The 20,845-nt window shown below is 37.8% G+C and overlaps 1 protein-coding gene and 1 long non-coding RNA gene across 2 annotated transcripts in view; one reads left to right on the top strand and one right to left on the bottom strand.

Moving 5' to 3' along the window:
* The window catches only part of LOC145509774 (uncharacterized), a 404,239-nt gene extending 396,474 nt beyond the window's left edge, over positions 1-7,765 (bottom strand). The window contains exons 1-2 of the long non-coding RNA XR_014056401.1: positions 7,632-7,765; positions 4,088-4,286 (exon numbers count right to left, since the gene is read on the bottom strand). This is a non-coding gene — a long non-coding RNA (uncharacterized LOC145509774). The remainder of the gene's footprint in view (positions 1-4,087; positions 4,287-7,631) is intronic.
* A 68-nt stretch (positions 7,766-7,833) lies between these two features.
* Positions 7,834-20,845, top strand: part of SRFBP1 (serum response factor binding protein 1) — a 63,033-nt gene continuing 50,021 nt past the window's right edge. Inside the window, exons 1-3 of the mRNA XM_081499052.1 lie at positions 7,834-8,005; positions 19,303-19,391; positions 20,390-20,462. Coding sequence (XP_081355178.1) covers positions 7,838-8,005; positions 19,303-19,391; positions 20,390-20,462 — 330 coding nt within the window. The 5' untranslated portion in view covers positions 7,834-7,837. The remainder of the gene's footprint in view (positions 8,006-19,302; positions 19,392-20,389; positions 20,463-20,845) is intronic.

The following is a 20,845-nucleotide window of genomic DNA, read 5'->3' as shown; positions in this document are numbered from 1 at the left end:
GAGGGAGGGCACATGTATATACCTATGGCTGATTCATGTTGATGTATGGCAAAAACCAACACAATCTTGTAAAGCAATTATCCTCCAATTAAAAATAAATAAAATGTTTTTAAAAGAAACAACAACAAAAAAAACCCAGAGAGTCATTTTGCCAACAAAGGTTAGTATACTTACAGCTATGGTTTTTCCAGTAGTCATGTACAGATGTGAGTTGGACCATAAAGAGGGCTGAATGCTGAAGAATTGATGTTTTTTAATTGCGGTGCTGGAGAAGCCTCTTGGGAATCTCTTGGAGAGCAAGGAGATAAAACCAGCCAATCCTAAAGGATTGGAATATTCATTGGAAGGATCGATGCTGAGGCTGAAGCTCCCATACTTCATCCACCTGATGCAAACAGCCGACTCACTGGAAAAGACCCTGACACTGGGAAAGATTGAGGGCAGGAGGAAAAGGATGTGACAGAGAATGAGATGGTTTCATGGCATCACTGACTCAATGGACATGAGTTTGAGCAAGCTCCAGGAGATAGTGAAGGACAGGGAAGCCTGGTGTACTGCAGGCCATGGGGTTGCAAAGAGTTGGACACAACTTAGTGACTGAACAACAACAAAATACATGATTTGACAAACTCCTGAAAAGCATTTTCTGCCCCTTACTGGTTATGGAAGCATTTTCCCTGCAAAAAGTTGTCAATATGCTTGAAGAAGTGGTAGTCAGTTGGTGAGAGGACTGTCCTGAGAATCTGGTGGATGAGGCAAAACTTTGGAGCCCAATTCATTAAACTTTTGAAGAGCTGATTGTGCAATGTGCAGTTGGGTGTTGACATGAAGAACTGTGCCCTTTCTGTTTATCAATGTGTTGAAATTTTCAGTGCATCTCATCCATCTGCTGAGCATACTTCTCAGATATAATGGTTTTGCCAGCATTCAGAAAGCTGTAGTGGATCAGACCAGCAGCAGACCATCAAACAGTTACCATGACCTTCTTTGGGGGCAAGTTTGGCATTGGGAGGTGCTTTGAAATTTCTCATTCCAACCACTGAGCTGAGCTGGTTGTCACTGGTTGTTGTATTACAATCCACTTTTCATCTCATGTCACAATCCATTCGAGAAATGGTTCATTGTAGTTGCAGACAATAAGAGAAGATGACACTTCAAAGCAAAGATTTTTTTTTGCTGTGTTCACAGTCAGGTCATGAGGCACCCACTTACCAAGCTTTTTCACCTTTGCAATTTACTTCAAACAACCTTAAACACCTCGACACTGGGTTCTTCAGCAACATCTCATGTAGTTTAAGAAGATCAGCTTCAATAATGGCTGTCAATTATTGTCACCTTCTGAGGGCCAGCCACTATGCTCCTCATCTTCAAAGATCTTGTTTCCTTTGCAGAGCTTCTTGAACCATTACTGCACTGTACATTCATTAGTAGTTCCTGGGCCAAATGGTTTGTTGATGTATGAGTTGTCTCTGCTGCTATATGATCGACTTTGAACTTAAGTAAGAAAATTGTTCAAATTTTATTTTTGTCTAACATCATTTCCATAGTCTAAAACAAACAGCAAGTAATAAGTCATTAGTAAAAAAACACAAAGTAAGAAATGCACATTAAAGTGATGCATAACATAACCACATTTATTTAGAAAATATTTCAACATCAAATGGCAAATTTCAACAAAAAAGAACCACAATTATTTCATCATCTGGATCAGCAAAAAAGCAAGAGAGTTCCAGAAAAACATCTATTTCTGCTTTATTGACTATGCCAAAGCCTTTGACTGTGTGGATCACAATAAACTGTGGAAAATTCTGAAGGAGATGGGAATACCAGACCATCTGACCTGCCTCCTGAGAAATCTGTATGCAGGTCAGGAAGCAACAGTTTGAACTGGACATGGAAGAACAGACTGGTTCCAAATAGGAAAAGGAGTACATCAAGGCTGTATATTGTCACCCTACTTATTTAACTTATATGCAGAGGAGATCATGAGAAATGCTGGGCTTGATGAAGCACAAGCTGGAATCAAGATTGCCAGAAGAAATATCAATAACCTCAGATATGCAGATGACACCACCCTTATGGCAGAAACTGAAGAAGAACTAAAGAGCCTCTTGATGAAAGTGAAAGAGGAGAGTGAAAAAGTTGGCTTAAAGCTCAATGTTCAGAAAACTAAGATCATGGCATCCGGTCCCATCACTTCATGGCAAATAGATGGGGAAACAACAGAAACAGAGGCTGACTTTATTTTTCTGGGCTCCAAAATCACTGCAGATGGTGATTGAGCCATGAAATTAAAAGACGCTTACTTCTTGGAAGGAAAGTTATGACCAACCTAGACAGCATATTAAAAAGCAGAGACATTACTTTGCCAACAAAGGTCCATCTAGTCAAGGCTATGGTTTTTCCAGTGGTCATGTATGGATGTGAGAGTTGGACTATAAAGAAAGCTGAGTGCAGAAGAATTGATGCTTTTGAACTGTGATGTTGGAGAAGACTCTTGAGAGTCCCTTGGACTGCAAGGAGAACCAACCAGTCCATCCTAAAGGAGATCAATCCTGATGGACTGATGTTGAAGCTGAAACTCCAATACTTTGGCCACCTGATGCAAAGAGCTGACTCATTGGAAAAGACCCTGATGCTGGGAAAGATTGAGGGCAGAAGGAGAAGGGGATGACAGAGGATGAGATGGTGTGATGGCATCACCGACTCAATGGACATGGGTTTGGGTGGACTCCAGGAGTTGGTGATGGACAGGGAGGCCTGGCGTGCTGCGGTTCATGGGGTTGCAAAGAGTCGGACACAACTGAGCGACTGAACTGAACATATTTTAAAAATTTAAAAAGTTTTAATTTCTATGTCTTCCCAATAATGTTTTTGGAAACTTTAATGCTTTCTATACGTAGCTTAAATTATTATAGGTTTTGTTGCATCGATCTTGGGCTAATTGGTAATAATTAAAATAAATAAATCATATATATGTTGATTTATAGTTTATAAAATACCTTAGCTCATTCATTAATTGCTGAAAAATCAATAAACAATTAGGTGAATGGGAAAGAATAGCAGTCATAAATTATTAATGTAATTTATACATTCATATACAGTTGTTGTAAAACTGTCACCATCGTTTTATGTCAAGATACTTGGATTGCCCTCTTATTACCTCTTTGACCTCAGGCATATTTGTTATTCATAAGACATGCATCCTTCATATGTACCAAGCCTATCTCCCAAAGTCACTGTCAAGATCAATTTGGATAATGGAAAATAATAGCAGATTAAATTATTGAGAGGTAAATATTCAACTCTAGATTGTGTTTTCATTTAAACATCACAACAATCTTATGAGAGTGATTATCATTCTCATTTTCATAAATACAGAAATCTTGTCACAGAGAGCTGATATAATTTGCCCAAGGGCATATAGCTACTGAGACAGAATTAGAATTTGGTATCAGTCTGATTCCACAGCCAAAGCTCTTAGACAAAGTGCTAAACTGCTAAATATCAACTCCATCCCTTCAGATTTTGTAAAACTTGACTACATAATATTAACTAGCTATTTCAAAATTTTCTAAGGCTTAAAATTCCTACAACAGAAACTTTTCTTTAAATTTCCGAGAGATACAAAGTAACAAATCTAACCAAAACACCCCATACACATTAACATGCAATTTAGGCAAAAAATATCTGTTAGATTAGAGGACTGACTTAGTTAAATATATTAGTCTAGTGACTTGCCAACTAGTCTCTTCAGTATGTTATGTATATAAAACACAGAATAGAATACATTCATTTAGTGCCTCAATTTGAGGATTTATTATTGTTTGGTAATTCACTTCAAGTTAAAAATTGATACCAGAGGTGTTAATCTTAGGCATTAAAAATATAAAATCTGAAGGATCCATCTCTTTTCCTTTTAAGTCAAAAATGCTATCATCAAAAGCCATTCATTCAGATGGCTTTCTTTAAGATGTCAAATTTCTATTGTAATGTGAAATTTGGAGAACAACACTGCCATCCAGGGGATAGAGGATTCAAAGTGCAGAGCCAGAATAACTGAGAAACTTAATGCAGTGGTTCTTACCTGGGATTGAAATACTCGGTTGTGTTGGAACCTGTTGTGAGGTGAATTAACAATAATAGTTCAAGTACTAAAGATTGTAAACAACACGCTTTCAAAAAATGACAGGTTTGTCAATAGTAAGTTCTCTTTATCCACTTATTCAAGTGAGAGGAAGGTGTAGTATTTCTCTTCATTTTTTTATATCCCATCGTTGTCTTTTCTAAAAAAAAAAATATTGAGGCATAATTGACATACAAAAAGCTGTAAATAATTAAATATACAACTTGATGACTTTGAAGAGACTTATATACTGTGAAACCATTAACACAATCTATGCCATTAGCATATCCATTACCTCCAATAGTTTCCTCCTGCCCTTTTTATTATTTTTCTGATGACAAAAATACTAAAATGTTTCCAAGATTCATCCTCTTGGCAAATTTTAAGCATACAATAACGTATTGTTAACTATAAGAACTATGCTGTTTAGTAAATCCATAGCACCTATTTGTTTTGTATAACTAAAACTTTGTGCCTTTTGACTAATACTTTCCCACTTTTCCCTCCCTCCAGCCTCTGGCAATCATGATTCTACTCGCTTCTATGAGTCTGACAGTTCTAGATTCCTGATATAAGCAGTATCATGTAGTATTAACTTCCAGATGTTCAAGCTGGGTTTAGAAAAGGCAGAGAAACCAGATATTAAATTGCCAACATCCGTTGGATCACAGAAAAAGCAAGAGAGTTCCAGAAAAACATCTACTTCTGCTTTATTGACTATGCCAAAGCCTTTGACTGTGTGAATCCCAAAAAATGGTGGAAAATTCTTCAAGAGGTGGAAATACCAGATCACCTTCCTGCCTCCTGAGCAATCTGTATGCAGATCAAGAAGCAACAGTTAGAACTAGACATCGAACAACAGACTGGTTCCAAATCGGGAAAGGAGTACGTCAAGGCTGTATATTGTCATCCCGCTTATTTAATTTATATGCAGAGTACATCATGCGAAATGCTGAGCTGGATGAAGCATAAGCTGGAATCAAGCTTGCCAAGAGAAATATCAATAACCTCAGATACACAAATGACATCACCCTTATGGCAGAAATCAAGGAAGAAGAACTAAAAAGCCTCTTGATGAAAGAAAAGAGTGAAAAGCTCGCTTAAAACTCAGCATTCAAAAAACTAGGATCATGGCATCCAGTCCCATCACTTCATGGCAAATAGATGGGGAAACAATGGAAACAGTGAGAGAGTTTATTTTGGGGGGCTCCAAAATCACTGTAGATGGTGACTGTAGTCATTAAATTAAAAGACACTTACTCCTTGGAAGGAAAGTTATGACCAACCTAGACAGCATATTAAAAAGCAGAGACATTACTTTGCTGACAAAGGTCCATCTGTCAAAGCTATGGTTCTTCCAGTCATCATGTATGGATGTGAGAGTTGGACTATAAAGAAAACTGAGCACCAAAGAATTGATGCTTTTGAACTGTGGTGTTGCAGAAGACTCCCGAGAGTCCCTTGGACTGCAAGGATATCCAACCAGTCCATCCTAAAGTAAATCAGTCCTGAATATTCATTAGAAGGACTGATGTTGAAGCTAAAACTCCAATACTTTGACCACCTGATGCAAAGAACTGACTCCTTAGAAAATACCCTGATGCTGGCAAATATTGAACGCAGGAGGAGAAGAGGGTGACAGAGGATGAGATGGTTGGATGGCATCACTGACTCAATGGACATGAGTTTGAGCAAGCTCCGGGACTTGGTGATGGACAGGGAAGCAAGCCTGGTGTGCTGCAGTCCATGGGGTCACAAAGAGTTGGACATGACTGAGTGACTGAACTGAACTGATGTAGTATTTGTCTTTCTGTGTCTGGCTTATTTCACTTAGTATGATGTCTTCCAGGTTCAACCATGTTATTACAAATGGCAGAATTTCCTTCCTTTTAAAACTTAAGTAATATCTTTGTGCTTGCATGAATCGCATTTTTGTTTTCCAGTAATCCACTGATGAACATTTAAGTTGCTTCCTTGTCTTGGCTACTGTGAATAATGCTGCAGTAAACTGAACTGATCACATAAAAGAATAAACAGTACATAAAAAATTTCAAAATAAAGTAGAAAACTGTAAATAAAAATAATTTTAAAGCATTATGGAATCATACTAAAAATACCTATTTCCTGAATTAGAAGACAGATTTTCCATAAAGCTCTACATTTATCTTTAAAACATCCTTTCCTATATATTTTATGACTGAAGTGCCTACTACCCAACTGGGGTGAAAAGCCCCTTCACTCCAGGAGATCAGTTTTGATAAGAAGAACTAGCTGAATAAGATAATTACAATTTCAGCATATGATTTATGAAAACAAAAACTACCTTTATGCAACACTAGTCAAACAGGAAGTAGTGTTAATCCAACTGTGCCCAAATCACACATTAAAGAATGCCAATTCGAAGACAAGACTAAGTTGTTGTAAACTGAATACAGAATCAGGATTCAAGAGCATAGACTCTGCAAAGCACCCTCTTCTTGGGCAGAAGCTCAAAAGTGGGCCTGGCTTAAATTTTCTTTCATTACAGTATTGAAATTCTTAATAAGTTTGAGAATTTGAGTTTTGTTAAGTGAAATCCAGTGGGACATATGTCAAGAGCTTAGTCTCAGGTCAGTGTGGTCTTTCCTACCACAAACTCCCATTCCCATTCTCTGGCTTCCTACTTCCCAGTCTCTGCCTAGCAATTGCTGCCATCTTGGTCCAGTACAGGCACCCCTCCCTGGGTCCTCAAACATCGGTCCCGGGCACCTGTGAAGGTGTGCACTAGCCCCAAGGCATCCCTGTTGCTTGAAGGAGCACCACATTAAACACCAAATAAAAAGCACATGACAGGTCAAAAGATCCACAGAAGAAAAGAAGAAACTTTCCCCCATTTTTTGAATTGGGGCAGGAGGGCGGGGAAGTGGGGAGGGGTGTCCTGCGTTTTTATTTTGCCCTGGGCCCCTCAAATTATGTCACCAGCCCTGGGGTTCTGTAGCAGTGGTGGGCTCCAGCTGGGCAACTCTTGGTAAGACACTTGGCTCCTCAAAATTTAGTTTCCAAATTTGTAAGATAAGAATAATAGTTTCTATCTCTTTAGATTTGACTATTTTAGAGATAATTCACGTAAAGCGTTTGTCCTAGCATTAGACCCCTTATAAAGCTCAATACTACCAGGTGTTAACTATTAATAATGTTATTTAGTTCCGACTCACTCCTTCTTGGTTCTCTGCATGCACATTATACTTCAAAACAGCCATTTTCACAGGCAGCAGCTAATGTACATCTTATTTTGCTTATATGTTCTCTATATTAATTTAAACCTTCTTTCGGTGTGCAGAAAAATATGGCCATGCTTGAGCTATACAGTGAGGATAGGAAAAAAGGTGAATCTAACAAAAGTGCTTGTCAAATGCGCAGAATCTTCACAAAAGCTAGGTAAAAATTCGGGGCAAAACTGGTCGCTCAAGTGATCCTTTCATAAAGGCTTTCATTCCCATTGAGACAAGAAAAACAAGGTCCTTACAAAGCTAGACCCGTTCTGCAAAGGAATATCAGAAAATCAGCATCTTGAAAAACTTCTGAAGAGCGCAGTAACTTGTACACCCCTTCAGCCACCGGCCGCTGCCTGGTTTCCATAGGAACACGCAAATCCGGTACGGCGCGCTCTACGCAGGAAGTTGTTCTTCGTTACTTCCGCTCTCCCCCTCGAAGTCGGTATACCTTTTACTTATGCGTCGACTTGAGCAGACAGCGGATGCATTTTGGGCCACTGAGGCCGCCGTTCGGGACGTGACGACGCATCCGTGTTCCAGCAGCTACGGTTCACGTGCAGCAGCGGCGGATCTTCTGCTAAGAGCTAACATGGCCGAGCCGGGGACTTTGAACCTCAATAATGAGGTGAGCACGGAGGTCTGGAAACGTGTGGGGGTACTTTTAGGGGCCTCAGGACGGCTTTTCTGCGTCTTTTGGAAGGGTCTAGGACGAGGCGGGAAGTGCGCCTAACGGCTCAGGCGAATTTCCCGGAACTCTGAGGAGTGACAGCCGTAACTCCTCACCCCTACTCTTCCACCTCCTGGTGTCTAGGTGACTGGAATGTCTTTGGCCGTCGGTTGTCTTGAATTTTTTTTCCATGGACCTTGGGAAGATCATTTAATTTTTCTATTCAGTGACCGTCTGTAAACGAAGCTCATGGTAGTACTTTCCTTGAGAGGTTGAGAGCTGTAGCTTTTCCTAGGAAATTGCTCATCTTGAATGAGACCGTATCATTTATAAGGATGAATGCTTCCTCAGTACCTCATTTCTTCTTTCAGCTTTTGTTCCATTTCTCTGCTTCCATTTGCAGCAAAATTTTAATACTTGCTGCCCCTAGATTTGCATCTCAACTCTCTTAAATCCAGTCTTATCAGACATTTGCCCTCATCACCTCTACCATTACGGATTAATTTCACTAGCTTACCGTTTCTGTCATTATCCCCTTTCTAGTTTCTGGTTCTCTTCAAGAAATTCAAAAGTCATCGAAGACTTGAAGTAGGCTGGAAAAGAGGAGTCAGTTGAGAACCTCACACCTTCAGCAAAGGAAGTTTTTCGTATTTATTCAGTAGTTATGTGTCTGCTGTGAGCAAGTCACTTTTCATATTACAGTTCTTTAGACATACTTTATGTTTTTAAACAACCTGTATTCAGGTAGGAGAGGGTAAGCAGCATCCATCAATGATACAGCATAATGCTCGCAGAAAAAAAGATACTTAGTGCGAAAAAGTTTCCAAAGAAAGCAAACTGAAATGAATGATATTTGGTCTTGATCTTTAAGGATCGTACACAAGATTGCATTTAGTGATTCAATGAAGGGGAAAGAAGGCATTCTAGCCAGAGGGACACATAGGCGAAGAAAGAATGTTTTTGGTGTTAAAAGAAAAAAAGGTAATATGAATATGGCAATGGTTGAGAATTATGTTTTTATATAAAGCATATTAAATTCTCTAAAAGTATGGGGGGAAAAAAAGAGTGGGAGTGGGAAACACCTTGAGTTATACAGGAGTAAAGAACACTCTACCGATGAGAACTTGTGAGATGAAGTAGGAAATAAAGCTAATGTATTACTGTCTTCAGTTCAGTCGTTCAGTCGTGTCAGACTCTGCGACCCCATGGACTGAAGCATGCCAGGCTTCCCTGTCCATCACCAACTCCTGGAGTTGACTCAAATTCATGTGCATTGAGTCGGTGACGCCATCCAATCCTCTCATCCTCTGTCCTCACCTTCTCCCGCTTAAATCTTTCCCAGCATCAGGGTCTTTTCAGATGCGTCAGTTCTTTGCATTAGGTGGCCTAAGTATTGAAGTTTCAGCATAGCATCAGTCCTTCCAATGAATATTCAGGACTGATTTCCTTTTTTGGATGGACTGGTTGGACCTTGAAGTCCAAGAGACTCTCAAGAGTCTTCTCTAGCACCACAGTTCAAAAGCATCAATTCTTCAGTGCTCAGCTGTCTTTATAGTCCAACTCTCACATCCATGCATGACTACTGGAAAAACCATAGCCTTGACTAGACGGACCTTTGTTGGCAAAGTAATGTCTCTGCTTTTTAATGTGCTGTCTAGGTTGGTCATAACTTTTCTTCCAAGGAGCAAGCGTCTTTTAATTTCATGGCTGCAGTCACCATCTGCAGTGATTCTGGAGCCCCCCAAAATAAAGTCAGCCACTGTTGCTGTTGTTTCCCCATCTGTTTGTCATGAAGTGATGGGACCAGATGCCATGATCTTAGTTTTCTGAATGTTGAGTTTTAAGCCAACTTTTTCACTCTGCTCTTTCACTTTCATCAAAAGGCTCTTTAGTTCTTCTTAGCTTTCTGCCATAGGGGTGGTGTCATCTGCGTATCTGAGGTTATTGATATTTCTCCTGGCAATCTTGATTCCAGCTTGTGCTTCCTCCAGCCCACCGTTTCTTATGATGTACACTACATATAAGTTAAATAAGCATGGTGACAATATACAGCCTTGACGTACCCCTTTCCCTATTTGGAACCAGTTTGTTGTCCCATGTTCAGTTCTAACTGTTGCTTCCTGACCTCCAGATTTCTCAGGAGGCAGGTCAGGTGGTCCGGTATTCCCCTCTCTTGAAGAATTTTTGTTGTGATCCACACAGTCAAAGGCTTTGGCATAGTCAATAAAGCAGAAGTAGATGTTTTTCTGGAACCCTTGAGCTTTTTCTATGATCCAATGGATGTTGGCAATTTGATCTCTGGTTCCTCTCCCTAAATCCAGCTTGAACATTTGGAAGGTCACGATTCACGTACCGTTGAAGCCTGGCTTGGAGTATTTTAAGCATTACTTTGCTAGCATGTGAGATGAGTGCAATTGTGCAGTAGTTTGAGCATTGCCTTTCTTTGGGATTGGAATGAAAACTGACTTTTTCCAGTCCTGTGGCCACTGCTGAGTTTTCTAAATTTTCTGACATACTGAGTGCAGCATTTTCACAGCATCATCTTTTAGGATTTGAAATAGCTCAACTGGACTTCTATTGCCTCCACTAGGTTTGTTCATAGTGATGCTTTTTAAGGCCCACACTACTGTCTTACTGCCAGGTTGATAAGTCTGGATATCACTTGACAGTAGACAACAGGGTATGTTGAAGAGGAGAACTCTTGAAGGTATTTGGTTTATATTAATAACCATACGTTAAGCTTGTGCTAGTTACAGAAAGCATTTGGTGGTCTTTTTTCCCATTAGAATACAGATGAGGTATAAAAGCCCTTAATCAGAGTGATGTCCTTGGAAATTCACTGCAAATTAGTGAGTTTCCCGTTCGATTTTGAAATTACTCTGAAGAGTGGTTACGGTTATTTACTCCACTCTTCACTTAAGGTTCTTTCTTTTTCCTTTTAGCTAGTTTCCAGGCCTCTTCATAACAGTTAAAATTTGACCTTTAGGATGTTGTCACCAATTCATCTCAGTATGAGCTAGGTGTCCATTCTTTATGCAACCAGGATGCTTTCTATGCTGAAAGCATTTGTTTACCTGTTTCTCTGTTTTTGTGTGTGGGTCTGTCACCTGCGCCATATGTGGTCTGTGATTGTTTGCTGGATGATTGAATGAACTAATCAAATTAGGAAGTTTACACATCCCATACTGAAGTAAATCTTATATGTTAAAATATGAAAATAGGGGAAAAAAGACAAAAGAAAGTGGTGATGGTGGAAGAAAAGTGTTATAATTTAAAATTAATAGGAGGACGACTACAAAGGGAAAAACATACTGTTTACATAAAAATTAAAAAACCCAGGGGGAAGAAATGAGACAACGAGTTAGAAGAAAAATAGTACAGATATGACAGATAAATGGCTAATGTCATTACTATAAAATAGCTTATTGGAAACTAAGAGAAATAATCTCATAGATAACCCTGAATGTGAGACATCAAAAGAGACACAGATAAATAGAACAGTGTTATGGACTCTATGGGAGAGGGCGAGGGCGGGATGATATGGGAGAACGGCACTGAAGCATGTAAATTATCATATGTGAAACGAATCGCCAGTTCAGGTTCAACACATGATACAGGGTGCTTGGGGCTGGTGCACCAGGATGACCCAGAGGGATGGGATGGGGAGAGAGTGGAAGGGGGGTTCTGGAAGGGGAACACATGTACACCCATGGTGGGTTCATGTCAATGTATGGCAAAGCAAATACAATAGTGTAAAGTTAAAAAATAGAAAATAAACTAATTAAAAAAAAGAAGATAGTAGAAACTAAAATGCCAGAGAACAAGCTGATTTGCCTTTGCTTATTGTCAAAAACTGGTTTTGTATATGTTTTTGAAGTTGCAAATCTCCAGTTTCATAATTAAATATGTGATACTTTTTAAATAATTCTTTACTGAAATACTAAGCTAGGGTCAGTCATAAGAGAATCATTTTCTGTTCGATTCTTTAACAGTTCTGGGAAATTATGCTAGGTGGCAGCATATACTCAATTATGATTAAGTTGTAGACAATCACCAAGCACGCTAGAATTTTTTAATTGTTGCTCATCAGAAATAAAAGATATAATTCAGTAATAAGATATCATCCAATTGGTCAGATTAGAAGTCCTCTGTATAAAGCTATAGTTAATGCTATTAACTATGAAATAGTTCAAATGCATGCAAAAATGATACAAAAAATATCCTTGTAATCTACTTCCTATATTTAGCAAATATCAGTATGTTGCCATATCATAATGTTTGATTCCACCTACCTTCCTTTCCACGTTAGAAGTAATCATTACTCATTCTGTGTGTTTTCTCATATGTATTTTATAATTTTTGTAATATATACCCATATTCATAACCAGTATATAGTATTACACTTTACATGTGTGATATCATACTGTATAAATGCAGTATCATACTATGTATCATTCTAAAAGTTACCTTTTCACCTAACACTATTTTCAGAGTTTATCCATAATACATATAGATCCCTTCATTGATCTAAAATAGTACATTGCTTATGCTTTGTTTATATCTGGTATTTTCCCTCTTATGCAACATTTTGTAAGAATGCCACATTGAGTAGTCTTGTGCATAGCCTTTTTCTATAGCTGGAGGTATGTCTTTGGACAGATTCCTGAAAGTGGGATTTTTGTTAGATATTGCCAGTTTCCCCCAGAAGGGGTATACCAATTTGCATTCTGACCAGCAATGTATGAGTGCCTGCTCAAAGTCTCACAAGCAGAATGTGTTATATTCTTTTGTATTTGCCAGTCTGACAGGTGAAAAATGAACGTGAAAGTCGCTGAGTCGTGTCTGACTCTGTGTGACCCCGTGGACTATACAATCCGTGGAATTCTCCAGGCCAGAATACTGAAATGGGTAGCCTTTCCCTTCTCCGGGGGATATTCCCAACCCAGGGATTGAACCCAGGTCTCCCACATTGCTGGTGAATTCTTTACCAGCTGAGCCGCAAGGGAAGCCCAAGAATACTGGAGTGGGTAGCCTATCCCTTCTCCAGCAGATCTTCCTGACCCAGGAATTGAACCAGGGTCTCCTGCATTGCAGGTGGATTCTTTACCAACTGAGCTATCGGGGAAGCCCTAGGTAATGAGTAAACAGAAGTTTTAGTGTGTCTTACAAAACAGAGGAATACTCAAATTTTTCTTGACACTGCAGGCTTCTCCAGAGTAGCTGGATCTTTGAATAATTGTTTTCTAATAACCATGTATTTTTGTTATAAGTTAATTCACATAATATGTAAACAAAGCATAAGCAATGTACTATTTTAGATCAACGCAAGACATCTATATGTATTATGGATAAACTCTGAAAATACTGTTAGGTGAAAAAGTAACTTTTAGAATGATACATAATATGATACTGCATTTATACAGTATGATACATGGGCTTCCCTGGTGGCTCAGACTGTTAAGTGTCTGCCTGCAATGAGAGAGACCTGGGTTTGATCCCTCGGTCGGGAAGATCCCCTGGAGAAGGAAATGGCAACCCAATTCAGTACTCTTGCCTGGAAAATCCCATGGACAGAGGAGCCTGGTAGGCTACAGCCTATGGGGTCGCAAAGAGTCAGACACGACTGAGTGACTTCACTAATTCATATATGTAGCAAAGTTAATACATTACCAAAAGAGGTTGGCTAATTGACTGACTAGCCAATTCCAACTAGGAATCATTTCAAAAGTAACATTTACATTTACCACAGCAAGAGTTTTAGTTGCATGATTCACTGTTGGGCTGTGATAACATCTATCCCCATAACTGAGTTATTCCAGTCCAAATAGGAGTTCCCAAGGCTCTGAGCTGGGGAACCTTTCTCTGGAATCTTCTTTATTCAGATACTGCCAACTTTTGCTCTTTGTGGTTCCCTTTCCTGTGTTTATATCGAGTCTTGCCCATATGTTCACATGGTCTTTTTCCAAGCAAGTATATTAGCTTTTCATTTAATTATCATAATTTGTCTACTATCTATGTAAGAGTTGGTCCAGGTTACATTACTGTGTTCAGATTTCACCAGGTTAACTGTGCCTAGGTTCTAGGGGACACCTCACTTTCAGTGCATGTGTTTTGTGTGGATGTGGGTGTTTCTGTGTCTTAACTCTTCTTCTTGTGCTCGTGCAGGTTACTGAATGCATTCTTTTTGCAGCTTAGAAGCACTCAGTGTGGGCTTACCAGTCTTGGTAATGATGAACTACAGAGTTTTGTCCTTCAGTTTTTGACTTCACACTCTTTTACTTCTTTTTCATTGTGTCTCTTTCCTGTCAGCACATTTCATTATTATTCCTGTTTTGTCCTTGCTCACTTTATTTCTCTTTCCTTGTTTTCCTCCCGAACAGTATTATACTCTTTTCACATTTGTAACAATCACAGTTATGTTTGCTTTTGGTTAAAGAATTCACCAAAGTGTGTTGCCCTTAAGCAGTACATTGGCCTTCTGACAGTACTGAGTGTTTTAGGACAATTTGTTGATGTCTGGGTTATCTGTCAACCGGCTTCATAATTCCTGGGTGACAAATGAATTGGCAACCTTTTAAATTCTAAGTAAAGGGCTACTGGTAGCTATTTGTCAGTTGTGCAAAAAATAAATTTAAATGCTTGGAGAAAGCTAAGTGTTTGAGACAAACGGTGTGAGGAAAATAAAAGTAATAATTCCATTTTTATATGAAGTGAATATATGTATTTTTTTAGTATACTAAACTTACCAAATAACTGAAAAAGTTAATAGGCTAAAAAGCATTTTTTGGCATCAGCATGAAACTGAGCACATGAAGCATTCCCTTTGCTTTTCAGAATTCCCTTATGCAGTAATGACAAACATAGTGCTTCTTAAATTGGAGTTTTAAAATTGGAGTCCAGCTTTCCCATGATTGGAATGTAACTGAGGACCAGTTCTACTTCCTGCAGTTTATTAGTTAAGTTTGGTTAACAGCAGTTAGCAAATGGTGGATAATCTTGTCCTGCACCTGCAGGGTACAGCAATTGGAAACATTTGTTAATATATTTTAATGCATAATTTATCACTTACTATTCGTTTTATGAATGACTTGACTTTCAGAAATGGATCATAATCCACTATTAGGCTGCTTATGAAGTGTAGCAGTTCATTTTTCCAGTTAAACCTGATCTTATTGGCTTTTTTTTGATGCAGGTATGATTTTTTTTTTTTTCCTAAATAGATCTAACTTTGAAACAAATTCTAATGAGGTTAATGTAGACAGTGGAAATCTGATTATGTTCTGTTAAAATATTACTCTTTAGAAACAGTGAATGATCACAGAGTATTACTCCTTTTCTGTTCATTTACCTAACATATTTATTGAACACATATTGTATGTCATCTTCTATGCTGACTGTTAAGATACAGTGTTGAATAAAACCAGATATTTTACTTTCATGGAATTTATAGCCTCGTGGGAGAAAAACACATTAAGCATTATCAGATTAAAAGTAAAATATTAAAATAAGGATCATGATAATTCTATAACCACTTTTTGACCCTCTGAGGGAGGTCAGGAGACACTTTACTGAGAAATGACAATTAGGCCAAATCAGATAAGATGTTAACAAGCTAACATGAGGAGAAAGAGTACTCCTAACAGAGAAGACAGCAGATGTAAAGATTGGTGGTAGTTGTAAGCATGGTGAGAATGGACTAAAAGATGGTGCTTGTGGCCATCCTAAGAACAGTTGAAACCACTGAAGAGAGTTAAGTAAAGGTGTTACATCAGATCTAAGTGTTAAAAAGTGTATTCTGATTGAGTTGTGGATAACTGATTGGACAAGGATAAGAATGATATTGAGAAACTAGTTGCCAGTAACTCGGCTGAGAGAGCCAAGAACGTCAAGATAGAAGAAAAAGTGGTACAATTTGGGAGATAATTAGGAAATAAAGTTATTAGGACTTAATAATAGATTCATTGTGAGGGATTTAGAAAGGAAAGTTAGGTTTATAATTGAAAAGATTGTTCTATTCCCTTAAATATGAAAGACCAAAGAAGAGATCCAGTTGGAAGTGAATAACATGGATTCAGTGTGAGTTGGAGGTGATTTTAAGCATACTTGAAATGTTAAGTAGGCAGTTACACATTTAGGTCTGGAGCTAAAGTAGAGATCTCAGCTGATGGTAGAAATTTTTGAGTCATCTTTGTTAGGTGACGAATTAAAACTGTATATACACATAAGATCACTTAGGGCTAAAAAATATATCTTGAAAGGAAGAGCTGGCCTAATCAGTTCAAGACTGGTTAGAGATGGATGTGCCTTCAAAGAAGACAAAGATGAAGTGGCTAGAGAGGAAGAAGGAAAACCAAAATAAGTATTCTGGTATACAAGCCAAAGGGGAGTATTTTAAGAAGGAGAAAGTATTCATCAGTATCAAGTGTTGCTGAGATTTCAAGCAGAATAAGTCTGAAAAATTCCTGTTGGCTTCAGGGACTTTTAGAAGTCATTGGTGTCTTTGTGACAGCATTTAGTAGACTGGTGGGAATCGTAATTAAACTGGAATTATGTGGCATGCATATATGGAGTGATCTGTTTGAACATCTGTAAAAAACCTGACTCTGGGGCAGTCGAAGAGAGAGGATGCTTCCTGTAAACTTTGTAGTGAGGTTGTTTTGTTTCTGGTTTTGATGAAAATGACTCAAGCATGATCAAAAATCAGTGTGGACAAGGGGCAGGGAGGGATGTGGGGGATGAATTGGAAAATTGGAATTGACATAGATAAACTACCATGTATAAAATAGATAGCTCGTGGAAACCTGTTGTGTAGCACAGGGAGCTCAGCTCAGTGCTCTGTGATGACCCAGATGGGTGGAATGAGGGGAGGGAGCTCCAAAAGGAAAGGGAAATATATATATATATATACACATGTAACTGACTCACTTTGTTGTACACCACTAACACAGCATTGTAAAGCAACTGTACCCCAATTTTCAAAAAATGCATGAGAAACATCCATTTAAGAAATTGACAATGCTAGAGTAAATGCATAGTTTGCAGTGAGCGTTCTAGGAAGGCAGAAAAGGATGAGATCCAAAATAGTTAGAAAATTAACCTCAGAAAAGTTTAGTAATATTTCTTATATTGTAACTTTATTAAGTGCTTCCCAGGTGGCTCAGTGATAAAGAATCCGCCTGCCAGTGCAGAAGCCACAGGAGACACTGGCTTAATCCCTGGGTCAGGAATTGGAGGAGGAAATGACAACCCACTCCAGTATTATTGTCTGGAAAATCCCATGAATAGAGGAGCCTGGCAGGCTATAGCCCTTTGGGTCACGAAGAGTTGGACATGACTGAGCATGCACATAACTTTATTAATGGAGGGGGATGGGTGATGCAAGTAAATTTACATTCATGATAGTAGAAAGATGATGGTTCCCATCTGATGTTTATTTTCTTCATGAAGTTAAGAAGAGAGGAAAAGAAAGGTTAGATGTTTTAGGAAAGCAGGCAGAGATTTAAAATAATGATTGTAAAGTGAATTGACCAAAGTATGTATTTATGTATGATAAGAAGTGTAAGGACCCATTTGAGATTAGTTATGATGGATATCTAGTAGATAGAATATCTCAAATGTTTCCTGGCTCTTGGGGTACTGTGATAAAGAACTCAGAATATTGTTTTTATCCAGGATTCACTAACCATAGGGATGAGTATACTATATTGGCAAGTGTTGGTTATGTACCTAAACTAGATAAGAGAAGGAAAATTGAAAAGGACTAATCGTTTGAGGAAAAGTATAGGGGTCAGTGAACTGGTGGTTCCAGTGAGATTGAATACCTTTGTGATGGGTGGAGTTGAACATGCAAACTGAAAGAAGTTTTGATCTCAGTGAATAGAATTTGAATTGATGGTTTTAGAAATGGAATAATCATGAACAATGACAAGGACTACAGTGTGACCATGAAAATGGGTGACTATGATGGAATAGATAAAGCCATTAGAAAGGAGGAAGTCAAGAAGTGAGGCTATAATATTGGGTGGATTATTCAAGTAGACATCTGCATCACCCAGAATAATGGCAGAACTTACGGTGGAGAGAAATTGTGGGTTGGTTGCCCATATTGTCAATGAATAAGGGGATGAATGATATTAATGAAGGGTAAAAAAGTAACAGCTAAATACAAGAGCCTTGTAAAAACAGAATGATGTTGATACTGTTATTTTGGCAAGAAAAATTTGAGAATTGTACATGCCAGACACTCTTGCAAGGCACCGAAAACATTATGTAAATATTGCAAGGGCACTGCCCTTCAGGAGATTATAGAAAAAGACCAGTTTATGAGTGATTAGTAACAGTACAGTGGTAGGTTCTGCCTACAGGTATAGTGGGAACTCCAGGGATAGAATGGTTATCTTACTGAAGAAGTCGTTGAAGATTTCACAGGAATGATTATATCCAAACTGAATTTCATGTAGTTCTTAAGGTGGAGAATGGGATGAAGGACATTACAGGAGGAATTATATATGTATGCCTCTTAACAATAATAGAGAAAACATGAACTCAAAATGGTAGCATCCCATTGCACTAAGTACTGTTATAACATGTAGTTGTTTATCATTAGAATATTTCTCTCTCTTGGCCAACAGTTTGTTGTTGTTTTTTTTTTTTTTGATTCTTAGAGCTCAGCATTGTTCTCTAATGGGGTAATTTAAAGTGTCTGTGTGTGCCTGCATAGTGCCTGCCCTTGTGTTTTTCAAGTTATGCTTAAAATGATTTGTTAAATATAAATGAAAGGGATGTGCTAAAAATAAGTAAAATAAAATCACTTTGATGCGTTTGCTTTTGTTAATACAAATGCTCATTTAGTAAATTAAATTCCTACAGTTTATAGGTGAAGCTTTGTTTTAAACCACAAGGATTTAGAGATAAACATGATGGTCTCTGATCTCAGTGAGTTCACAGTTTATTATGTGCCAAACCCAACAAGATAAAAGTGTAATTTAAAACACTAGCCACTGGGAATGCCGTGTTTTGTTTTGTGTTTTAAATCATGAGACATTTCTTGTAAGTCCTCATACACTTGTTTAGAATGTTGGTTTATTTCTTATTCCTTCACTGTTAATGGAAGAAGTTAGATTTCATCAAGCTATAAATGCAGTTAACGAAACTCGGCCAAAGTGGCAGGCATATTCTGTATTACTGGTGTTCACTATAAGGTATATTCCCTCTTGAATTAAGACTCTCTCTAATTTTGGCTTTATTCCTTGAAGGTTGTGAAGATGAGAAAAGAAGTGAAGAGAATCCGAGTTTTGGTTATCCGAAAACTTGTCAGGAGTGTTGGCAGACTAAAGTCAAAAAAGTTAGTCATTTAACATTATGGTCCTGTGACTAATAAAATGTCAAAAGTTGTTTTTGTTCAGTATTTACAAAATTTGAGGGTGGGACCTAGAGAGTAATTAAATATCTTACTCATACAGAACTACTTTGTTTTATATGTAGACAGAGCCTGAGTGAGATAAAATGTGCTGACATAGTTCGGGCCATATTCACTGAAGATACATGATAAATTCTGTTTTTAAAACTCTTCTTTCGGCTTTGTCAAACTGAAAAGTCTTTGAATTATTAATATATTTTATGTTATTAGAAGTTATTCTTTTAAGATGTTTTTCATATAGGTTAGCAAATCAAATGATACTCTGAATCAATTATGAAGAGTTTATATCACCATATTCCTTGAATTGCTGATTAATTTGAAATCTTTAGTACCTTTTGGAAGTATTTGTCAAAACATTGTGTTCCATTTAATTTTTTTGAAAAAATAATGTTTTATATTTTGGGTATCACTTGTATGAGAACAAAAGTATGTTATTTATACTTCTTACGCTTTAAAGCATGAATACTTACAAAGTCTTCAAATGTGTTTTGTTTCTGGTTAATTCCTTGTTTTTGTGTGTGTGTTTCATAAGGTCACTCTCCTCTGATACAATTATATATTGAATTTCTTTAGGTATTTATTTAATTCCAGAAAACACATTTTTATTTAATTATATCCAGGCTTATTGCTTACATGAAATTCAATGTGCTGTTAATTACTGGAAAGTATTATTTGGCTTTCCTATTAAGGAATTAGAAGACAAGCTTTCAGTGATAATAGTCATTAATATAATGCCAAAATCTTGGGTTTGTTGATGGAATTGGGGTATGTGTTGGATGGGGGAAAAGGCAGTACGGATGACAGAATGCTTGTTATTTAGAGATCATTAAGCTTTTCCAAAAGAAATGAAGAGACTTTTTATTATGATACTAGTCTAAAATAAATGCTTTTTCTGGCTACATATTGTAATATGTCTTTTGCAGGGGTACCGAAGATGCACTGTTAAAAAACCAAAGACGAGCACAACGATTGCTTGAAGAAATTCATGCCATGAAGGTAAGAACTTGTGTGGAGTTGTGTATATGTGTGTTTCCATGTCTCCTGTCAGCTGCATTTTGTGTATGTGTGTTCAGTGTTATCTATTGACTATAACTGTGAGTTGGCTAAGGCTTGTTTGTGTGGATCTGTTTGGTGAAGAATGTAGCGCTACATTTAGAAAATTGGATTTGTTTGCATTATTTTATGTTTTTAACTGAAGTTGTTAAAGTACTAGATTAACTTGAGTCAAAACTGCCAGATTAAACTTATCTATATTTAATAATGCTTCATGCCTAAGGTTTTTATTTTTACTAAAAGTTTAGGCATGAAGTCTAAGTTAAGTTCCTGTTGTTTGGTAATGTGGATGGTGATATTGGTGGCTTGACATCATGCTTTGCCTA

This window comes from Giraffa tippelskirchi, chromosome 6 (genome assembly GCF_054371585.1).
Source record: "Giraffa tippelskirchi isolate mGirTip1 chromosome 6, T2T-mGirTip1v1.2.pri, whole genome shotgun sequence".
Lineage (NCBI taxonomy): Eukaryota > Metazoa > Chordata > Mammalia > Artiodactyla > Giraffidae > Giraffa > Giraffa tippelskirchi.
The sequence above is the reverse complement of the archived record's forward strand: the minus strand, read 5'-3'. Positions and strand labels throughout refer to the sequence as shown.